The sequence below is a fragment of the Mauremys mutica genome, chromosome 7, assembly GCF_020497125.1.
Source record: "Mauremys mutica isolate MM-2020 ecotype Southern chromosome 7, ASM2049712v1, whole genome shotgun sequence".
Taxonomy (NCBI): Eukaryota; Metazoa; Chordata; order Testudines; family Geoemydidae; genus Mauremys; species Mauremys mutica.
This window is the reverse complement of record NC_059078.1, coordinates 94,040,076-94,062,631: the sequence shown is the minus strand read 5'-3', so window position 1 is coordinate 94,062,631 and position 22,556 is coordinate 94,040,076. Positions and strand designations below refer to the sequence as shown.

Below are 22,556 nucleotides of genomic sequence, written 5' to 3'. Positions count from 1 at the left end.
GTAATTAAGAACTAGATCAATTGATTGTAACATCTTTTGAAAGAAATTCTATGCTATGGCAAAGAAACTGCAAGTAGTGAGAATTTGTTTTACCACAAGACAAAGTGGTCTGAAGATGATGATTGTATAACTGCATTTAGTAGTAATTAATAGTACTTGCTGCACATGAAATTTCAAGAAAAGATTGTAGTGGTAACACTGTCACAAAATGGTGCAAATGGATAAACCATTTTTGTTTGAGGAAAAGCTTTAAAAATTGAATATTTTTATAAATCTACTAGCCTATGGCATTTGGAGTGTGTGGAAACTGTAGCACATGTACAGTAGATGGAGAACTGGCTGACTTGTGAATTGCAGCAGTACACAGGTCTCCAGAAATGACCGAGAGAACCAGGTAGGACCTGCAGGGGTAGTAATACCCAAGGAAGGAAAGAATTGTCAAAGATTTTGGTTTAAATAGGTCTAGAACCAGCCTTGTAGATCTAAATTTTAATGCTTTGATTATGCTTATGGTCAAATTTACTAAATATGGCAGTTTTGTAATCTTGTTCCCTGTATGTATTCTGAATCTGAGTTTACTGAGCTTACTTTAGTGACATTATTTTTACCTCTTGTTAGCACTGTGGAGCTCATACAGCTACTGTAACGTGTGCTGCATTCTTTTCAGAACTGCATGTCTTCAGTAGAGTCATTTCATAAGTTCTAGATGAAGTATCATAGAAATTGGTGGTACTATGTAAGCCAGAAACTAACTTGGTTTCAAGTTCCCAGCTTGGTCACTGTGCAGCAAGTTAGAAACGTGTTGTCCTGATTCTCCAGTTAGACATAGTTGACAATACTGATCACAGGGATCTGGATGTGGCTCCCTTGTTTCAGAAGGGGGTCTACCCTGTCTTCCACTTCTGAGAAAGCTGGTATAATGTCCCGTATGCTAGGAAAGAATCTGAGGTAGCATTGTTCAGCTTTGCCAAATCCTTACTGTGACTTCTCCTCATCCCCCTTAACCTCCCAACCTCTGGTTTATCTCCATTGCTTTGGTGCCATTGGAGGTTCCCCTTATACAGGTAGAACTATCTGCTGGGAATCTCTGGGTATTTTAAGGCCACTCTGCACTGCTTAAGTCTTTAGGAGACCAGAGAATCTGCCCATATAGGTCTTTATTGGTAAAGGTAATACAGAGGTCACTGAGAGACAATAAATATTGAGCTCAATACTTTTATTTTATTTTTTGAGGATCACTTTCTAGAATCAATGGCACTTTTAAGCAGTGCCCATATGGAGAATGAGTTGCTACTTCAGCAAATCAATGTAAAATATTGGCAACATTTCATATTTTTAAAGTTGTGGGGCGATTAGCAAAAAGGCACTTTGTTTTGGTCTCTTGTATGCCCTTTTTTTGTTTTATGTAATTGAATTTACTGTGCCATAAGTAACTTGTCTCTGGCTTTGTAGGCTTGATAAAATTGCAAGATCCTAAAAAGGTGTTTGTGTTTTGTCAGTAGGTATCATTGGAGAAGCCAATGTGGAGCTTCTCCAAAGCAATTCCTGGAAGTTAAATCAGTTGTCTGGTTGCATAACTACTTCCTGAACTTTTTCTCAAAAGATGAAGCCCACCCTGCGGATGACGAAGCTTCACATCTGGATTGTGAAACTTCTACAGTTTGAGGATTAATTTTTAATTTAGGGGATTAGTGAAAAAAAGCATGACATTCATTGTTTCCATTTACCAAGCTGAATATGTAACATTCCCTTTCTCATGTGTAAAAATATTAGAAATATTTCTGAATGGAGAAAACAGGGGTCTATGTGGGGCAGGGGAAGCGAGTCCCTCTCTGTGATGCTTCCCAGGGGTCCCTTGGATTGTGAAGTGCCTCACTACCACCTCCCCTTAGCATGAGGAAGCAAGTCTATGCTTGTTGTATGTCAGTTCCCAAACACCGCCACCCTCTGGTAATACAAGCATTGCCTTCCAGGCCTCTGCAAGCTCTACTCTCTCTTTATATGTTAATGATAGGCACAGTCCAAACCCCAAGTCCTCTGAGTGTCTCCCTGGAGTGCCCAGTCCCTAATCCACTGGACACTCACAGAATTTCCAGATCCTCTGTTCTCAAAGGAACAGTACACCACAGTTACATAGTAGAATAGAGCTCTGTGAATGCACAGCACTTAGATTTGTTTACAAAAAAATAAAGTATACATTTAACAAAACAGAGATTCAAATGATAACAAGCAGAAATATTGGAAACAAAGGGTTACATACAAAGTAAAATCATAATGTGCATACTAGAATCTAAACTTAACTGACAAGATATTCACATGGTGTAGAGAAAAAGCTAATCCAAAATCCTTCCACCATATTGCACTTAGGCTTGGCTGTAATCTTCCATTCATGAGACAAGCATGCTGTCTTCCTCTTGACTCCTCAGTGGAAGGATCCAGAATATGTCTGTCTCTATAGTTTATATACAGTTTTGTTGTAGCTGTGTTGGTCCCAGGATATGAAAGAGAGAAGGAGGGTGATGTAATATCTTTTATTGGCCCAGCTTCTGCCAGTGGAAGGTACAAGCTCTCAAGCTACACAGAGCTTTTCTTCAGCTCTGTCTCTGCTTCCTTCCCTGGACATGGAGGAGAATGCTGTGTTAGCTCCATAAACAGAAGTTTTGATCCAATAAAAGATATTACCTGATCTACCCTGTCTCTCTATAGTATAGTTCACAAACCCATTGTCTTCACTTGCAAACAGGATAACCCTTGCTGCTTGTGTTTTCCTTGCTAGAATCTCCCCAGAGTCTTTGCAATTACTTGATTAGTATTTTGCTCAGACTGGAAATAGGTGTACATTGTGAAGTATGCTACTCAATTTACATGTAGACAGAGCGATTAAACAAATATCTTCTGCATGCAAGAAACCCTTTTTTCTCACCATTGGGTGACCATTTCCAAGCCCAGATCTTAAGAACATAATGTTCAGTGTATATGTATGTAACTCCTCACATATTATCCGTGCATACATTTTACAATACACCTCTACCCCGATATAACGTGGTCCTCGGGAGACAAAAAATCTCACCACATTATAGGTGACACACCGTTATATCAAACTTGCTTTGCCCCTGTCCCGTTCCTTGTTCCCTGACCCCCCCCCCCTCCAGAGACCCCCGTCCCTAATCACCCCCAGGACCCTACTCAACCCCCTTGTTCCCTGACTGCTCTGATCCCTATCTACCCCGCCCCCTGACAGGCACTCACCAGCAGCGGTGGGAAGCAGAGCAGCCTGCTCCACTCCGCCACCTTCCAGCCGCGGCACTCCACTTCCCGCCATCGGTGAGTGCGGGGAGGTTGGGGAAAGGATGCCCCCCCCACTCACCTGCGGCGGGAAGCGGAGCAACGTGGCCCCAGCCTGCTCTGCTTTCCTTGCCCTGGCCCCAGCCGTGTCACTGGGGGGTGGCTGGGGAAAGGTCCTGCACTCACCTGCCCGGTGGGAAGTGGAGCACCACGGCTGAGAGCTGGCAGACTGGAGCTGGCTGGGGCTGGGCTGCTCCACTTCCCGCCGCCAGTGAGTGCAGGGAGGTTGGGGAAAAGACGCCCTCCGCACTCACCTGCGGCAGAAAGTGGAGCAAGGCAGCCCCAGCCCACTCCACTCTGTCACCTCCCAGCTGTGGTGCTCCGCTTCCTGCCTCGGATGAGTGCAGGGAGGTTGGGGAAAGGACACCCCTCACCGATGGCGGGAAGCAGAGCGCTGTGGCTGGGAGCTGGCAGAGTGGAGTGGGCTGCTCCACTTCCGCTGCTGCTGGTGAGTGTGTGGGGGAGCCTTTCCCCCAAGTCCCCTCCTCTGAGCGACATGGCTGGGGCTGGGGCAAGGGAAGCAGAGCGGGCTGCTCCTGGCCACCTGCTAATCCCCCCCCCCGGGCCACTCTGGAACTGCGGGGTCCCCAAAAGTGCCCTCCCACAGCTCCTGCCCCCCAGACCCTGGGGTGAGCCCCTGACCACCCCCAAGACCCTCTGCCTGTTATCTAACCCCTCAGCCCTGGCCTGGCCCGGCACCCTTAACACGCTGCTCAGAGCAGGTGTCAGAGCTTTACTGCCTTGTATGCGAACCCGCCTTATATCAGGTCGCATTATATCGAGGTAGAGGTGTAATTATGAAGACCACTGTGGCACGAGCTATCAGCAGAGATCTCACATGACTCTCTTTGGTGAATTACTATGTAGATACACTGGGTCTTGTAGCCTTTATACATCCCTCTGCTAGTTGGCACCAAAAGGTCCCCGGGACGCTCTCCCTGCCCCTACAAGTGTCCATTGATTAGTCACATTTAATGAAGCAAAAAATACGTTGCAGCTATATAGTGCTTTTTTATTCAAGGATTTCAAGATGCTGACCCAGTTCGTCTTGCTTGCTAACGAACTTCTATAGAAGACAGCACATGTATTCTGAATGTTCTAAAGCTATCTGTTACTATCATCTGTCTAGAATAATTCCCCTTAGGTGAAAATATGAAATGAATATCTAGATTTGACTGTAGTGTTAGAGAAAAGTAGTACACTCTGTGCATTTATTTTCATTCTTGGAGGCTCGATTCACATCCAAGCATAACAAAGCAGCAATCTGTTCAGAGCTTCCTCATATAAGGTTAAGACTAAGAGCATATGTTATTACTAGCACTCTAGCTGAAATCTGGATGCGTACAGCTTAAAATAGCTTTCAGGCCATTTAAGGTGAGTTTTGGCTCTGAAAAAATCATATTTAGTAAGGAAACAAGAAAATTGTTATAATGCATCCACAGAACCTAAAATCTTAGTCAAAATGGTGTATTGCATAGAAAAACTTTTAACTGAGTAGCTAGGCTGTATTGAGAAGCCAAGTCTACAAGTTCTTCTTTCTGTGATGCCACAGAAAGTCCTAAAATGATGGCAATAATTAGCCTTTTGCTGTGTGTGGCTTTTTTCTCCCAAAAAAGTCTTTATTCATGAACAAAAACTCATGAATTTGTCTTTCACCAATTTATTTCTGTTACAGTAGTGCTGGCACTAGGTGTTATCTGTTTTAGCTCCTTCCAATTACAAGTGCAAAATACTGTTCCTTCCTTCCTTCCTAAAAGGAGAAAAGTATGTTTAAACTTCTGCCAAAACAGGTGTAGGAGTAGGGGTCATTTTTAAAAAAAAGACTTGTTGTTTTAATCTGCACGTTGGAAGAAAAATGTTCTATAATGACTGAATAAAATATTTCTTATAATTTACAGGTGACCAAAATTCAGTATTAAATTATTCTATCTGCCTCATTATTCCTTTCCTATGACAGGCTAATGTTGTTACATTTTAACATCTAATTTGTCAAATTTAGAAAAAAGACAGTAAGCATGGGGCATCCAGTGTGCTATCTTTGGTTAACGGGATGCAGGCCAGAAGAGTTGGCTCAATCTGTACTTACAGTAGGTTATACAGACCGTAATTTAATGCATCTGGTTTTCAAGGTGGATTACTAGGTTTTTGAAAAATCCTGATTTTTTTATAATTGAAACTATATTATACCTACAGAGTAATTGCCGTTAAGAACTTGGTGATTGGAAGTTAGATTTTTATAGCTTATTGAATGGCAAACTGCAAGTCTTTAAAAAGCCTAACACAAACACACATAGAACAGTTAAATTAATATTGAATTTTTAACTGTCAAGCTGTGAGCTAATGAGCATTGATTATTTTACAAAGTCTTCAGCTAATATAACAAACCTAAATTCCTGTTTAATAAGAGTGCTTTCTTTTAGTAAAAGAAGCAGCAGGAACTACGAGTAATTTATAGAACAGAAGCTCCACGGTAGTTAGATCATATTTAGAAAGAGTCTGTCCAGAACCTCTCTATCCAGTATATCTTCTGGTTTTGGTGAGAGAGGCTACTCAGACTATCACTGGTGGATCTAAACATTCCCACCTCTGAGTTATGGTCAGAGCTGAATCTGGAAACACTTCTATTTCCTAGCTCCCTTTCAGATAGTCAGTCTTCAGAAAACACACTCAGAGGAGTAGGACGATTGGAAGAGCTAGCTGATCCCCTAGGATTTCTGCCTTTGTCTTTATATAAACACAAAACAAAACATATATAAATACATGCACAAGAGGGAAATAACACAAAATAATATTTAATGTTCATTATTTGTAAATCCTGGGGGTGGGGGAAAATTTTCTGCCTTTTTTTTTTAGTCTCCAAGTGGGTGTCCTGGGCATACCTGACTAAGGAGATAAATTGTTTTCAAGGGGTCCAATTTGCTTGGCTGATTTCTTAGTTCTCTGTCCCCCAGATTTTTCTGCACTGCTTTGGGAAAATGATCACAATATTATTATTTTTTTAAACTTAGGAAAACAATCTCCAACTGTAGGTGAATTTGGACAATGGAAGTGTCTGGAGTGGGACTCTAGATTGCCTGCCTTGCCTCTCTATTCCTTCCCTGTTATATTCAACCTCACTTTCATGATTGTGGCAGTTACAGCCATGGCACCTGTTCCAACACAATGGTGTCACCACTGAAAGTTCTGAGGATTTAAAGGCATTCCTGAGGGATTATGCAAAAGCCAAAGTCTCAGACCAAAAACTGGAATCTGACCAGGAATACTGCAAAGATGGATTCAATATTAACATCTAAGAATGATCCCGGGGGGGGGGGGGGGGGGTTCAAACAGCTCTGGTCTAGTCACCTCTTGCTATGCGTGCATCGCTCCTGTTGACATTGTAAAAGATGCATGTGTTTTGAGAGGAGAACAGGCCAGTCTCTAATTGGACTGCATTCCTATTTGATGTTGGTTCCCTAGCACTAGATGGTATAGAACTCTGCTCTCAAACGTTCACTAGTCCTTTGAGGTACTAGCAGGTGAATCTCATTCTGTGCCTAGCTGCCTTAGAGCCTCAATTCCTGAACGTTTATCTTCCTGGCCATAGCCAGCTAAGGAATCTCCCCCATATCATGACTTCATTCACTGAAGCCAGTTCTAGCCTCCAACAGTGAGTTGGGCTTTGATTTGGATGATATTTCTGTGCACTTTCATTGATATGCTGTGTTCCCTTTTAGTTCCCAGGGCACCCCCTAGGCTCTGGGGCAGGCTCCTGCATTCACACGGGCCTCTGGTCTGCAATGTCTGGGTATTCCACTAAAGTCATAAAAGGCTGAGCCCCACACAGTCAATCCCTTCCATAGTTGTCAACAAATGCAAAAACAAATTCTCTTTCAGAGAGCCTTCTATTCAGCTATGGTCCCAATGAGGCTTACAGGCTCATATGAAGAAATAGTCCTTTTGAAAATCAGTTAGTATTGGTCTGCCCTTCTTTCAGGGAGGGACCATCAAGGAGTGGTCATCTCAGGAGCTCTGGCCTAAAGCCAGCCCTCTTTCTAGGAGAGGAAGACTCAAGGTCTTTTCTCGTTTTGTCTGCCACAAACTGCTGTGTCTTCCCGTTTTAAGGTCCTCCCTCCAGGTCTGACATCTCTCAGAGGTTGGCGAGGAGTCGGGGGGTTAAGGCTGGCTGAGCCCACAATAGTTTATTAGCCCTGTGTTGCTGAGTGTGTGGGACCTGTTGACTACGACCACCGAGATAGACCTTCAAACCCCCTGATGTCCTGAGGACTGTTTTCTGTTTTGGATACAGCTTGTCACTCTAGAGAGAAAACATCAAATTCCAACAAAAGAGAAGTCTTACCTACCTAGTCTGGATACTTTGCAAAGTTCAGCAAGATAGGTCCACTAAACATAATTAAAGTGAATATAAAGGCGAATATATTTGTATAAAGCAGCATCCTTTTCTTGGCTCTGCTTTGGTCAGAGAGAGGCAGTCAGAAATTCCTTTCTTTTCTCACTCCGAGACCCATTGTTCTTGTATCAATGCACACTTTCATTATTGTGGCCCATGATCTTGTTGCACTTGCTCTTCTTCCCTCTGATTAAATCTTGTCAAGAGAGATAATTTGGTATTTAAGTTTACAGAATTCACAAAAGTTATTTACTCAGCTGTTTTGGCTGATTATCATACAGGACAGCCTCCCCAAAGTGGTGGTCCGCAAATCCATTCAGGATTGTATTCATTACTAGACTGCCTATTCCATTTTATCCTGAAATAGCCTTTTTGAAGGCAGATGTGCATACACAATAAGTGTTTTTTAAAAATGAATTTCCCCCTCACTCAGGAAGATCTTTAGGGATGTTAGTTTATTTTTCAAATATTTAATTGTGTGTAAACACAGATGTTAACTGTCTCTCACAGGTGTCACTCACTGTTTCTTAATGGGATGAAGGGGTGCATGTGTGCATTTTGCTATAAATCTCTATTAGCAATGTTTGTCCTCCTCCTCCAAAAGAAATATAAACTATGGATAGCTACCCATTCCTTTGTCAGAATCACTTTGCAAGTTTCCTACTTAAGCATCTGAACCAAGTTATTGTCATAACTGATTTTTTTATAGTCTTTTCCTATGATAAATACTCTTTGGGCATCTGTTACTTTGTGGAGCTATTTGCTTCAGCTAAACAAGGCTTTAGTGGAATGCCACGTTCATGGAATTACAGAGGCACTGGGAGTTGCTCCTCAAAATGAAACTCAGTGCCTCAGAGAGCCCCAAATCTTTGAGACCTAGGCATGTTCTAGCCTATCTTGTGTCAGTGAGTGTGATGTCCCCATAATTAAAGTGAAATAATTAAAAAGAATATGGCTTTCCATTGCCTATCCAGATAGGCTTTGAAAGACATTACTAAATTTTAGGCTAATGGTACACTTTAGCTTGGGTGATTGGGGCATTGTACTGACATTCTTCCTTGTAATATCTGTTTGTGCTTTAATGAGGAAAGAAAAAACAATATATTGAGCAAAACTGCAGGTGAATTACATATTTTAAAAAACAAAGATAATTTCAGCCAATAGCAGTAAAATACATTAATAGCTTATTTAGATATTCACACATGGGGTGCATGGTCAACACAGCTTATAATTTGGAAATTCTCTCCCATAAGGAAGTAAACAATAAAACTTTAGAAACAAGTGTACAAAATACTTTTTTTAAAGATCATATGTTTCATTTTTCAAAAAATGTAGGTCAAAACCCCATTTAATTTCTCTAGGGTTTAGGTTTATTCCGTTCCAAACATTCCATTCCAAAAGTTGTGTACTAGTCTAAAAGTGGTGGTCCCATCATGTTATCGGATACTATTCTTGCCAGTGAACTGTTGTACTTTGCGTAAATGAACACTTTTAAAAATATACACTCTAATCACATGATTGAGGCTTACAAATTCTCCTGTTGAGCAATGCTTCTATTTTCTTCTTTTTTAGTTGAGATTCTGGGGAGAACACAAAACAGGTTTTGTACTGCACTTGATGGAAAACTAGCTTTCACGGTGTTATGCATGCATGTTAAAGGAAAAGGGGCTCTATTTTTCCTTCAATTTTGGACTTGACTTTTATTCTGTTTCCAATCCCTGAGGTTAGAAAATCTGTCAGAAACCTAGGAATGATTATATTTAAAATTCTCTTTGAAAAAAACAAACAAGAAAAATATTGCCAAAATACACAAGTAAAATACATCCATGTAGCGTAAGCAGGGCCGGCTCCAGGCACCAGCATTCCAAGCTGGTGCTTGGGGCGGCATTCTGCAAGGGGCAGCAGTCCCTGTTGTTTTGCCCCCAAGCAGCACGCCGAATTGCCGCCGCAGAGGGCAGTCCGTGTGCCCTTAGGGCGGCAGGCGCGCAAGGGCAATTCGGCGGCAGCTTCTAAGTTTAGCTGTTGGGGGCGGCTTCAGGTAAACATGGAAGCTGCCACTGAATTGCCGCCGCCGCAGAAACGCGCCTGCTGAAACGCGCCGCAGAAACACGGACTGCCCCCGCCGCCCGCGGCGGCAATTCGACGCGCTGCTTGGGGCGGCGAAAACTGTAGAGCCAGCCCTGAGCGTAAGGAGGTACAGCACAAACAAAACTTAAAGATTATTGCTAGGCCTAAATGTCTCCCTGCTCCCATGTTATCGCTAAGATTTTTTTATAGAAGGACATTTCCTAGAATTCCCTATCCAAAAGATTTTAAATCTTCAACCACTTTCCTCCTGTACAAGAAAAAAACCAAAACATAATACTCATATGCTACACATGTACCTTAATCCACTCCACCACTCCTTAATGCAAAATCCCCGTAGTAAAAACACATTTTTATTTAACCTTCCACAAACAATATTTCCTTTAACAAAATTTCTTCAGTTACAAAACTACATCTGGAAAAGGGAATAGGCCTAAAATCAGAGATCAAACTATCTTCTCAAGCATATGGAGCCTAAACTTCTGCCTGCATCTTCTATACAGGAAGATCCAAACCACACATGAGATATCTAGGTACAACCACTAGAAGAGTTGGTTGGTTGGTTGGTTGGGGGTGGTGGGGGGGAAGAAACAGGTTTCTCTCAACTTTTTGCTGTTCTGGTGGTGGTCACTTTGATTGGCTACCAGATTGAGTCATTTTCACTGTAGATCCCTCCATAACTTCTGCATCTTTGATTGCTCAGGATGAGTAGCAGTTTACAGCTCTCATTACTTAGTTGCATAAGCAAACATATAATTTACAAATCAAAAAAAGAAGATACCATATGTGAATCAATATGCATGAGTCAATATGGTATACAACAACCCTGTCTGGATTGAATAACATCAGTTTGATAATCTGAAAGGACAAGTCTCTTATGTTCAAAAGGTCTACTTCTGCATCCAGAACCTTCTAAACATCTCTCATTCTTTTTATACTGTACATGTAAAACGTTAACATTTTCTGATTTTTTTTTCTTTTGGTAGATTAACTTTGCATTCTTTTAACATAATAGATATATTTCTTAGGTTCTTTTTGTTTGTTTTTTGAAGGGAAAAATAATCCATAATCTGTAACTATTAGGCCAATCACCACCAGAAATCCTCATCTTCTGTAGGTATGCCCTGTTTCAGGACAGCATGTATAAACTTAACTTAATATACTGTACTGAACAGAGAAGGACATAAGTATGTGTGTTAAGTGCTTTCCTGAACCAGGGCTTTAATGAGGGAAGGACTGATAGATGAAAGCTTTGGCAATGTCATGAGTGACTTAAATCAAAGAGTCACAGGTAAGCAAGCTGTTATAACAGTAACTTGAAAATACTCTATAAATTTTGGTAATAATCACATCCTGAATTAATACACTTTCCAGCCTTTTCTCTTGGAGTTTATTAGCCTGTGGTATGGATAATACTTTATAAAAAGGAAGTAACTCAAGGTACCATTTGAATACTTCTTATAAATTGCCTTTGAGACTTTTACAGACAGTTTGGGTCCCATTGATAGCTAATGGAAAGCTAGATTAGACAACTTTTGCTGGTACTTGCTCCCTGACTGTAAATTGAAAATGTGTATCTCTGTTGCCATATTTAAATTTTATAGCATAATGTGTCCTCATTTTTAAACATCATGTGTGATGGATTTAACTAGAAGAATGCTGTGGCTGTAGTCTAGAGTCCTGCAGTACTTACACTCTAAAAGGGTCTGATCCTACAGCACGTCCCTTTTACCGTAGTCTGTTGGACTCCGAGTGGAAAAGGACTGCAGTCCTAGCTCCTGATCTGGACGTATTCAGAGACAGTTCCCAAAAGGCAGAATTTGACCACAAATTTAAACAAACTGAATGGATTTATTTGCATGTAATGAAATGTATTTGGCTCATATGAGTTTTTTTTCCTCCCCATCACAGTGATGTATTAACACAAGAAAGACAGATACAACTGATGGTTCTAAGGGGTGAGTTTGCAAGAGATAAAGAGACCTCACCAACCTTAAGATTTTATTCTTACCTTCTTGAACTCCATTCTCCTCAGTAAGCATTTATTGTATATCTCGTAACCCAAAGCCCTGCAAACCCTTCCCTATTATATATGGTACTTAGTCTGTGAGCCACTAACTGAGAATTTTTTGTAGGCTCCAGGCAAGTTTGTTTCCTCTCTGTGATGAACTGCATGAAATTTCCATATTGAAGAGTCAAGCAGTTAGTTAAAAATAAGATTTATTAAGTATATAGAGAGGTTCAGTTTAAAACAACGCTTTTACAACATAACTATTCTGGTTGTCTGGAAAAGCTCTACCAGATACTTCAATTACACCTAAGGGGAACTGAATACAAAATATGTTACCTTCTGAAAAGACACTTTCTTTTCTCTTGTTTTCTTAGCCAGCCACTCTGCCTGATATATTTCCTTCTAGTTTTGCCCCTAGCTGCCTCCCTTCAGGTGTCTCTGGTGTAGCTGATGTGTTTATACTGGATGCCCCAAGTTATGATCCTGATCTCTGTTCCTAAATTTGTTCTGGGTTGCATACAGTGCTGTTTCACTTCCCATATACTTGGTCCACCTTTGTTTCTGTAAATGTCCCTTTTCAAGGTACAAACCACACAAATGACAGCCTGTCTAAATTAGGGAAATTTGCACCAGTGCACTGGTGCAATCCTCACAAGAAGGTACAGAGTAAATTCCATTAAGCATGTTCCAGTTTTTGCAAATGGAGCACATCTGCATTAGGGCTCTGGATGGGTGCAGCTATACCAGTACAAATTTTCCTGATGTTATGCAGGACCTGAGTCTTTCCATCCACATTTGCATTTGCTCTTTCCTCCCTCTTTGAGTGATGGTCTGACATTGAAAGAAGTCCTTTTGAGATGTTAATTAAACTTTGTTCTCTTATTTATTGTATGGGACTGAAATTGTTGTTCTAGCAGACAGCTAATTGCCTGCTTTTGGCCCAGTGTTTCAAGTGACTGGGATCATATTCTTAACATTAATTCTGGTTTCTCTAAACTGTGAATTATTGACGGATTAACCCCCAGTCTTGAGGTTTTGGTGCATTACTCTGTACATTACTAATTACTGTAGCATTAACTTCTCTTGTAATCTAAGGTTGTATAGTGCTTCATGCTGTTTTGAATTGCCCACCATAGCAAATCTTTCACTTTTAGTGAAAGGTCTCACATTTATGCAGGTGTTATCAACAGCTTGTTAGTTCATTGGGCCAAATTCTGCCACATCCAAAAAGCAGCTCTACACCTGGCATAGGTGGATCATCCCAGTGTAGAGAGCCTCTGCTGGCATATACCTAGTATAGTGGCTTCTGAGCCAAGTCTCCCACTTGCTGATGTAGTGGGTGTAGCTGCATTTTCTGTGTGTCCTGGCAGTCTTCAACTGCCATATTGACTCCTTGGAGCTTTTGGCAGCAACACTGGTTAGAGATACTCTAACATACCCTGGAGTACAGGACTGTCACACAGCAGCTCAGGATTGGTAACTCCATAGGTGGTTTACAGTCACTATTGAATATTCTCTTGAGAGGAGGCCACAGCTAAAGATCTGGGCCTTTATATAGTACAATTATTTAAATGTTTCTTAAGATGCTCTCTCAAACCCTATGAATCCCAGTATAATTAGCTGTCCTACTGCCTTATTGATTATCTTGGTGGTTATTCAAATTGACTTGGAAAAGATGAAACCCATGGAGTTGTTGAGTGCCATTATTTTCCCTTTTTATTCCTGATAGTTTCTCCATTATATCATGAACTTCCTCAGAACACAACGACTGCTTATTGCCAGGGTTCCTATCTCTTCTTGTATCTTCCTTTAGAGAGAAATAAGAAAATGAATAAGTGCTTCTTTCTACTCTGAGTGTCCCTCAGTATTAGAAACCATTAAACTCCGTACTAAATAAATATTCATGAAAGGGCACTCTTCTTCAAATGGGGTCAACTGGAGATAGCCTGCTCCATTAAAAATATTATAGGTTTATTTTACTTACAGACGGCCTCCATTGGGATAGCAAATCAGAAAATACAAATGAAATAGTGAGTCTCCTTCAAACATAAAAAGAGAATGCAGTAACTGTCCATTATTAAACCACTTACTCTTGATTGAAAAGAACATACTTTGGGGCTGTTTATCCTTCTCTATCAAAAAGTTTAGACTCATTCTTTTGTTCAGGGATTGATGCAATTTTATAAAACTAAAAATTAAGGAATAATGGGTGATAGAAATATGAGTTTATTATGCTGTGTATGAATTATTCATATGCTTAGATAAATGTTCTATATAAAATACATTTTTATCTGAAATACTTCCAAAATTAATTTTAGTGTATAAAAACTGTATTTATTAGACAAGCTAGAAAAGTTAAGTATCTAGGAATGGTACTGGACTTGCATGAGTAATTCTTTATATTACCAGGCTGACAAATATCCACCCCTTGGAACAACAGAATAAATCTTACTGTAATCATGACCACATATTTGCACTTAATTCTGGATTAGCTCAAGCTGAACATTATTTTATACGATGGGTGTAAAAAATCATTGATTAAAGGAATTCACATTGCTCAAGCTATTTTTTTAAGTTGGTGATAGGATGTGAACACTGGCATAAGCTTACCAGGATAAGCGCTGGGGGATTAGTTTATTCATATGTGGTTTGCCTTTATGAAGAGGAAGACTGTTTACAGACATTGAAATGATGCTCATCACTATGGTTGCTGGCTTCTACTAAAAATATCTGACTCAGGCTAACTACTTCTAAAAATGACTATTTTTATGATATGTTGATGGGTAAATGTGATTAAAATCAATATTATCCATGATAGTCTGTGGAGACATTGATTTTTGATTGTTCACTTTTGCCTAAGATGAAGTAATATCAGTATTAGCATATCATTTGTCTCATGAGAGTGTCCTGTACTGGCAGGGAAATGTCTCCGTGACTTAGTGGATCATCTTCATCCTTAATTTCTGCGATCCTTCTTCATATGCTGTTTTAGTAGGACCTTCATATGCTATAAACATACTATGTCTGAGATTTTCTTACATGGTGATAGGAAGTCTGTGTGAAAATGTTACCAATTCCTGTAGTTTGCTTATGTCATACTTGCTGTTCCCCAAAAGATAATTCCTAATGGTTTTTCTGCTCCTTTTGCCACTCCTGCTTTATCACCCAGACTTTCTGAGACCCCTTCTGGAGCCCCTGAGAGTTTTTTTTCCCTACTTTTCATAGTCTCTGCAATAATTTAAATAATTTTTCTGTTGCCTCCCTAACTGATCAGATTTGGCTCCAACATTGTGTCTGAATTCCCTACAGTCACTTGATGGATATTCTTATTCTTATTTATTATGAACACTCTATTTGAAAGAATTGGACCTTATTTTATCATCAAGGAGAGTCTTGTTTTGACAATTAAAACTGAAATAAATGTCTGTAAATGTAATGTTAGTTGATATGATTAACATGGAAGCTTCTGTTATACTTGTTAGCACTCTTGTTAGTATACTTCTGTTATACTTGTTAATAATGAATGCTCTTTTTTTAAGGGGTAGGAAACACCAAGAACGCACTACTTAGACAAACCACAGTATTAAAACTGCACTTCTGAGACATGACAAAGGCTCAGTCTTTCAGTAGCACAGAGGAGCCCACGAAGGAGGAAGCTAAATATCCATCATTTCTTCATCCTTGTAAATTTCCATAGTCTTTCATTACCATTAACAAGAGCAATAAAATAATAGGTGTGGTTTGGGTTGTTTTTATTTGCTTGCCCTAGTAATCATAATGATGAAATTTTAACTTTCATTTGATATCATGAAAGTAAAAAGTTTTCAACAAAGTTAGTCTAGTTGTTTTTCTAAGTCATACTGAAAAGGCTAGTGTGCTCTACACACATCAATTAGGTCAGTGCTGTTTGTGTTTGATGTAAAGCATTTTGTTTAGAGTATTTCAATGAAATAGATGACTGAAAGCCATATTTGACACTAAAGAATAAATTCTGTGCCTAAAATAAGGTTGAGCTGTGTTTTCCCAATACACTTGCAACACACATGCTATATGGAGTAATATCCACAAGACTTATTTTGAAAGAATTTCTATAATGCAACAAAAGCAGTGTAGTTTAACTACTTATTTTCTATATTTCATTTTTGTTTTAAGCTTCTAGAGCCACAACTTGGGCTCCTGTTGAAGAAAACGTGGTTGTCTTGGAATATATTTTGTTTTATATTGCTAGATTATATTTTTATATAGTAAACTTCACCCCAGTGCACAGACTCTACACACGGTCCTACCTACCACTTAAAACTCCTTCTCCCAGATCCAGCCCACACCTACTCTTAGTAGTTGGACTCGACACTGAGGAAATGTGCAGGAGATAAAGGTGGAAGCAACACTTCTGCTTTAGGACCAAGCATCCACCTCATGAATAGGGAGGATGGGAGGAGCTGGGTGGCAGTGAATCATCCACCTGTAGCTACCACCAGCACATTGGTGTGCAGACAGCTGCTGAGAAGCTAAGATTGGCATCATGCCAAGGGTGTGTGATTCTTGCATGTTCCCCGCATATCTTGCTTCCACTTTTTGTGGAGCTTAAGTGACGCATACAGTTTTGTGAGGGTCCTCAGCATTAGAATGAATTTAACTGAGAAGGGCAGATCATTTGCCTTGTTTCAATTGTCATTGCTCCATTGACTTCAGTAGAACAATGACAATTTACATTGACAGAAGATCTGCCCAGTAATGAGTAGGATTAAAATATGCCCTTCTGTCTGAACGCCGAATATAGTAGTGACAGACTATCTGGAGGTGTACCATATAAGTAAACTGACTACCCAGAGCATGAACCATCTGAGCCTTTTAGATGAGGGGCCTGATTTTGATGTCAGTTACACTGGGGAAAATCATGAGACTTCATTTAAATCAAGTAATCATCTGGTGTAAATGAAATCAGAAGTAGACCCAGGGAGTCACTAATCAAATTAATCAAGTCAAAGTTCTTCAATACAATAAGATACCTTTTACATCTTCTTTATTGTAGATAGGCATTGAAGTGAATTTCTAACATTCAAATTCCTACAGGCTTTGTCATCCTGGAACAGGCCAATAGACCATTTGGTCCACTATTCTGCCACATATGCATCCATGGAAGGACACTCCTAACCCCATGGACCTGGCATATTTGTAATATAGTATAAGGAACTGGTTTTGGAGAAAACAACTCTTCTTAATGCTAGACGGTGATTGACTTAGTGAACATTATCAGAGGGGTAGCCGTGTTAGTCTGGATCTGTAAAAGCAGCAAAGAATCCTGTGGCACCTTATAGACTAACAGACGTTTTGCAGCATGAGCTTTTGTGGGTGAATACCCACTTCTTCGGATGCAAGTAGTGGAAATTTCCAGGGGCAGGTATATATATGCAAGCAAGAAGCAAGCTAGAGATGACGAGGTTAGTTCAATCAGGGAGGATGAGGCCCTGTTCTAGCAGTAGAGGTGTGAAAACCAAGGGAGGAGAAACTGGTTCTGTAGTTGGCAAGCCATTCACAGTCTTTGTTTAAGCCTGAGCTGATGGTGTCAAATTTGCAGATGAACTGAAGCTCAGCAGTTTCTCTCTGAAGTCTGGTCCTGAAGTTTTTTTGCTGTAGGATGGCCACCTTAAGATCTGCTATTGTGTGGCCAGGGAGGTTGAAGTGTTCTCCTACAGGTTTTTGTATATTGCCATTCCTAATATCTGATTTGTGTCCATTTATCCTTTTCCTTAGAGACTGTCCAGATTGGCCGATGTACATAGCAGAGGGGCATTGCTGGCATATGATGGCGTATGTTACATTGGTGGATGTGCAGGTGAATGAACCAGTGATGGTGTGGCTGATCTGGTTAGGTCCTGTGATGGTGTCGCTGGTGTAGATATGTGGGCAGAGTTGGCATCGAGGTTTGTTGCATGGATTGGTTCCTGAGCTAGAGTTACTATGGAACGGTGTGCAGTTACTGGTGAGAATATGCTTCAGGTTGGCAGGTTGTCTGTGGGTGAGGACTGGCCTGCCACCCAAAGCCTGTGAAAGTGTGGGATCATTGTCCAGGATGGGTTGTAGATCCCTGATGATGCGTTGGAGGGGTTTGAGCTGGGGACTGTATGTGATGGCCAGTGGAGTCCTGTTGGTTTCTGAACATTAATACTCCCTCTTTTAAAATCCCAGCTTGTTATAAATGTAGTAGCAGTTTTGTTTTGTTAGTGTCTGCTCTCTAAAAAGTAAATCATTTTCACTCTAAATCAAATGTTTATACAGAGCCAACATGTGGAGTGAAAGTGTATATGTCTGTGATCCCACAAATGCTAAAGACAAAGGTATCAAACAGAGATGGGTTAATGACAAAGATATTGCTTCCAAATGATCCTTATTTAAATTATCCCTTTTAAGCCCTAGTTTGTACACACCTACCATCCTCAGCTATTCATTTGTACAAAATCCTTTAAGAAGCTTTTTAAAAAAAAAATTATGTAGTGATCTTATTACTCTCTCTACTAACAGATGGCTTAAGATGGACTTGATAGACAATCTGGGGGGAAATATGTTGAGCATGAATAATAGTGTACTATTTAACAGTTACACCTCAGGTCACAAGCTAGGAGATGATCCTTCATGTAGTAGGAGTTGATGATACCTCAGTAAAAACTTTTGTAAAATATTTAGAAACAATTCTGTTGGTCATAGAAAATATATCTTCTGCAGAGGCAGAGATATTGAAGTACTTCTGAAAAAACAGGTTAAACTGTACATTCGGCTATACAGTCCAGAATATTATAAGACTAAGGATGTTAAAATATCTGGTTAACAATTTATATCTTTTTATATTATATATGTTGACAATAAACTGCTTTCCTGCTAACACTTTCAAAAGTTGCTACTTAAGCTGAGGACCTCTGACTTCTACTTCTAAAGAAATTGCATGCTAAAAACTCAAACAATTGTATATTTTTTTTGCACATGCTAATAAAATAATTCCTTGAAGACACCGCTATTGTATAATCAAAATTTTTTTTATTTCTGTAATAATGTTTTCTATGTTGTATTTAATGAACTTTTGGAATATCCTTAATACTACAGAAGGAATGCCCAACATGTACATTATTGCAACTTTTTGTATTTTCTATTTTTTTGTCATTATACAAACATAATAAACTACAAGTCACAAAATCTTAAATTTCTCTTTTGTTGTTTTGTGTACATTGAGAATAAATACTAGAGTAGTTACATTATTCTCATGACATCAGTATAAACTTGAAACCTGTAGCTTAGAGATGACAATTATAACCATTTAACGCTACGTCTCTTCAAAACTTGGCATTTCTAATGTTCTATTTATGATAAGCATTCACAAGTTAACAAACACATGCACACATACCCCTTTGTATTTTTCATTTCTTCACAGATGGACTTTGCTTTCAGATTTTTTGGGAAAGTATTGGAATCTTTACAAGCAAATACATCCATCAGCGCACCAGGGCACTGTGTGAATGTGCTAAACTTCACATACTGTTAATGAACTAAATTGTCAGACAAATGGATAAATCTTGCCTTTCTTGCCATAGGTCCAAGGATCTAATAAAGGAGGCAATCCTTGACAATGACTTCATGAAGAATCTAGAACTATCTCAGATCCAGGAGATTGTGGATTGTATGTATCCAGTGGAATATGGCAAAGACAGTTGCATCATCAAAGAAGGAGATGTGGGTTCACTGGTGTATGTCATGGAAGGTATGGCTTGTAACCCTGACACTTTGACCATTTAAATAATTCCTTTTCATCTTATCAGCCTGCACTCAGACTGAAAATGTATTTCCTGGCACAGATCTATTTTTATCTGCAGGGGAAGTGTTTGAAAAAGAGGTGAAATACTACTTAGATATGATTACTGACTGATTGTATGGACTATTTGTTTTTGAAATGTTAGTACTAGAATTCATTGTGAGTGAAGTCCCTGACCCTACATTGATATCCACTAGTACTGACCTGAACCTGTGTAAAGTTCTTTGAGTTTGAGTTTATGCCGGTAAATCTTGATGTAAGTTCAGAGAATAATAAAAGAAGGGTGGTCTTGTGGTTAAGGCACAAGACTGGAGATCAGAAGAGCTGACAGTAAAATGGGGATAATATATTACTTCGTCACCTCCTAGAGTGCTGTGAAGCTAAGTTAACTAATGTTTGCAATGCACACTATGAGCCTCATATGTTAAAAGCACCATGCAAGTGAAAAGTATTCTTATTTAGGAGTAACAATGGAGAGTAACTATAGATTCATCATAATGTCTGAGAATACAAATAAAGTAACAAGAAGATTGTATTTTCTCTTTGGAACAAAATAGTGTGTATGGGGGGTAGTTTATATTCTTCTCTTGGGCAGCCACAGTATTTCTAAGAATCTTGTGATCTGATTTTTATAGGTGCTGAGCCCTTTGAGCTCCCTTTGCTGTCAGTGCTCAGCCCCTCTGAAAAGCAGGCTATTGATGCATATCCTGGGACTCCTGAGTTGCTCTAAGACTTTCCATACACAGTGTGTGACATTTTCAAGATATTACTTTTTGGAAAAAAACCCCAAAACATGTCTATATGGGAGCACAGGAATTGCCATATTGGATCAGACCAGGAGTTCATCTAATGCAGCAGTTCTCAACCAGATGTCTGGGGCACCTAGAAGGCCGCAAGCAGGTTTCAGACGGTCTGCCAAAATAAACCAGACAGCAGTACCAGCGTTAGACTCACAGGGGCCCAGGGTTGAAAGCCAAAGCCTGAGCAACTTAACTTTGGAGGGCCCCAGGCAATTGCCCTGCTTGGTACCTCCTAATGCCAGCTCTGGCTTTTAATCTACTGAATATGCAGAAAAACAGTTGTGGCACAGGTGGACTGTGGAATTTTTATAGCATGTTGGGGGCAGAGGAGGGGCTCAGAAAGAAAAAGGTTGAGAACCCCGATCTAATAGAGTATCCTGTTTCTGAGCATGGCTAGTACCAGAGGTTTCAGAGACAGGTGCCCCTGGCATTGGCCACTGTCCGAAACAGGCGGCTGTACTAGCTGGACTATGGTATATCAAAATAAATATACATGCATACAATAATTTTCCTATTCCTTGTCAGAAACATCTCTTATGTTAGTCTGTTAGACCAGGTAAACATTGAAGAAGAATGTAGTTTGAACTGTACATACCATACTGGTTCAAGTCTCTGAACCATGTACTGGAAAACATGTATCTATGAATTCATTTCCTAGACGTAGATCATTTAAACAAAAGGATACTCAAGGCAGTAAGCCATGCTTTTTAAACAGAATTTCTTGCCAAACTCTTAATAATGCTCTCCAGTTGCAAAATTCTTCAGCAGTTTCCTAAAACAGCTTTCATTTTTCCATCCTTTTAAGGCTAACTCCTTTCTCAAGGCACAGATTTGATTTCTTCAGCTTTTGATATTTATGTATTTTATGCATTAGAACAATATTCTGCACTCTGCATTAGTAAACGGGAGAGTAAAAAAGCAGCTCGCTAGATAGGTTTTTCACATTTTATATGAAAAGGTAAGTAATTTTAAAAATAAACAGTTTGATTGTATGAGATGTCAGAAATAGTCATTTTTACTTAACTTTAAAACGTACCACATTAAAAGAGAACACGTGTTTTCAAATGTGTGTGGGGTGTGTGTGTTGTTTTTTTTTTTAGCAATGTGGTAAGTTAAGGTTCGTAGGCTTTTGCAGGCATTGTTCAATGCCATCTCTCAATACAAAAGATTTCCAAAATGCTCAAAATCCAAACCTGTTCTAACACAACACTGCTAATATGTGCAAGGGGCATGGCTGGTAACAGCCATTCTATGCAGTATCATCCCTTGGCAAATCTGAGAGGAAAGAACTACAGAGCCAATGTTGGCTCTGTTGGTCCCTGTTGTGTGCCTTGGAGAGAAATTTTGGGGCCAAGGTACAGGCACGAATGCGAAGAAAGGGTTCCTCAGGCTGCCATTTTGCCACTAGAATCTGGTTGGGGAATACTAAAGAGGATTTGACTCTTCATTGGAAGACCTGGGCTTAGGTTACTCCACGAGAGTTATAGAATATCTCTAATTACGGCTGCCCATGATAAATGCTGCGTTTACCTACCAAAAGTGCTAAGGACACTGAAGCCTCCATGCTGTGGGGTTTTCAGGTCAACTTTGTCTCTGCTGCAGCTTTTATGTACAAGGACATGACTTTTTGGCTCTCAACAAGTCTGTTTGCCTGATCTTGTAACTTGATTTAATATTTATTTATAAAGCTCCACAGCATTTTCTAAACAAAAAAAAAAATGACAAAACGTGCACAGTCTATGCTTAGACATCATGCAGTGAGTGACAACAAAAACAGTGGAGAAGGAAGATGATTTATCCAGTGGGTCAAAACACAAGCTTATTTGCTTGCTTTGGCTAGGTATATATGCATCTTAATCAGGGCTTTGGAGTGGAGCCCAGAGCTGGAGCACGGAGCAGCTCCAGAGCAGTGGAGCTGCAGGTTTTTGCCTGGAGCTGGAGCGGAGCCGGAGCACAGTTCCAAAGCCCTAATCTTAATTGTTAATCTTTTTAAAGTTTTTGTTTGTTTGCTGTTTATAGGCTTTAGTTTTAATGTGTAAATTTCACTGGAGAAATCTTTCATTAGTTTACTATCAACACAATTTTCTCAAATCAAGTTGAAAATATTCTTTTCATGGATTCTAT

At 39.8% G+C, this 22,556-nt stretch overlaps 1 protein-coding gene across 7 annotated transcripts in view; it reads left to right on the top strand.

Annotated features, from left to right (window-relative positions):
* PRKG1 (protein kinase cGMP-dependent 1) overlaps nucleotides 1-22,556 on the top strand; it is a 924,943-nt gene that overhangs the window by 109,916 nt on the left and 792,471 nt on the right. For all 7 annotated transcript variants that reach the window (XM_045024165.1, XM_045024169.1, XM_045024166.1 and 4 more), the window contains one exon: nucleotides 19,415-19,581. In XM_045024165.1, the coding sequence (XP_044880100.1) occupies nucleotides 19,415-19,581 (167 nt within the window). The remainder of the gene's footprint in view (nucleotides 1-19,414; nucleotides 19,582-22,556) is intronic.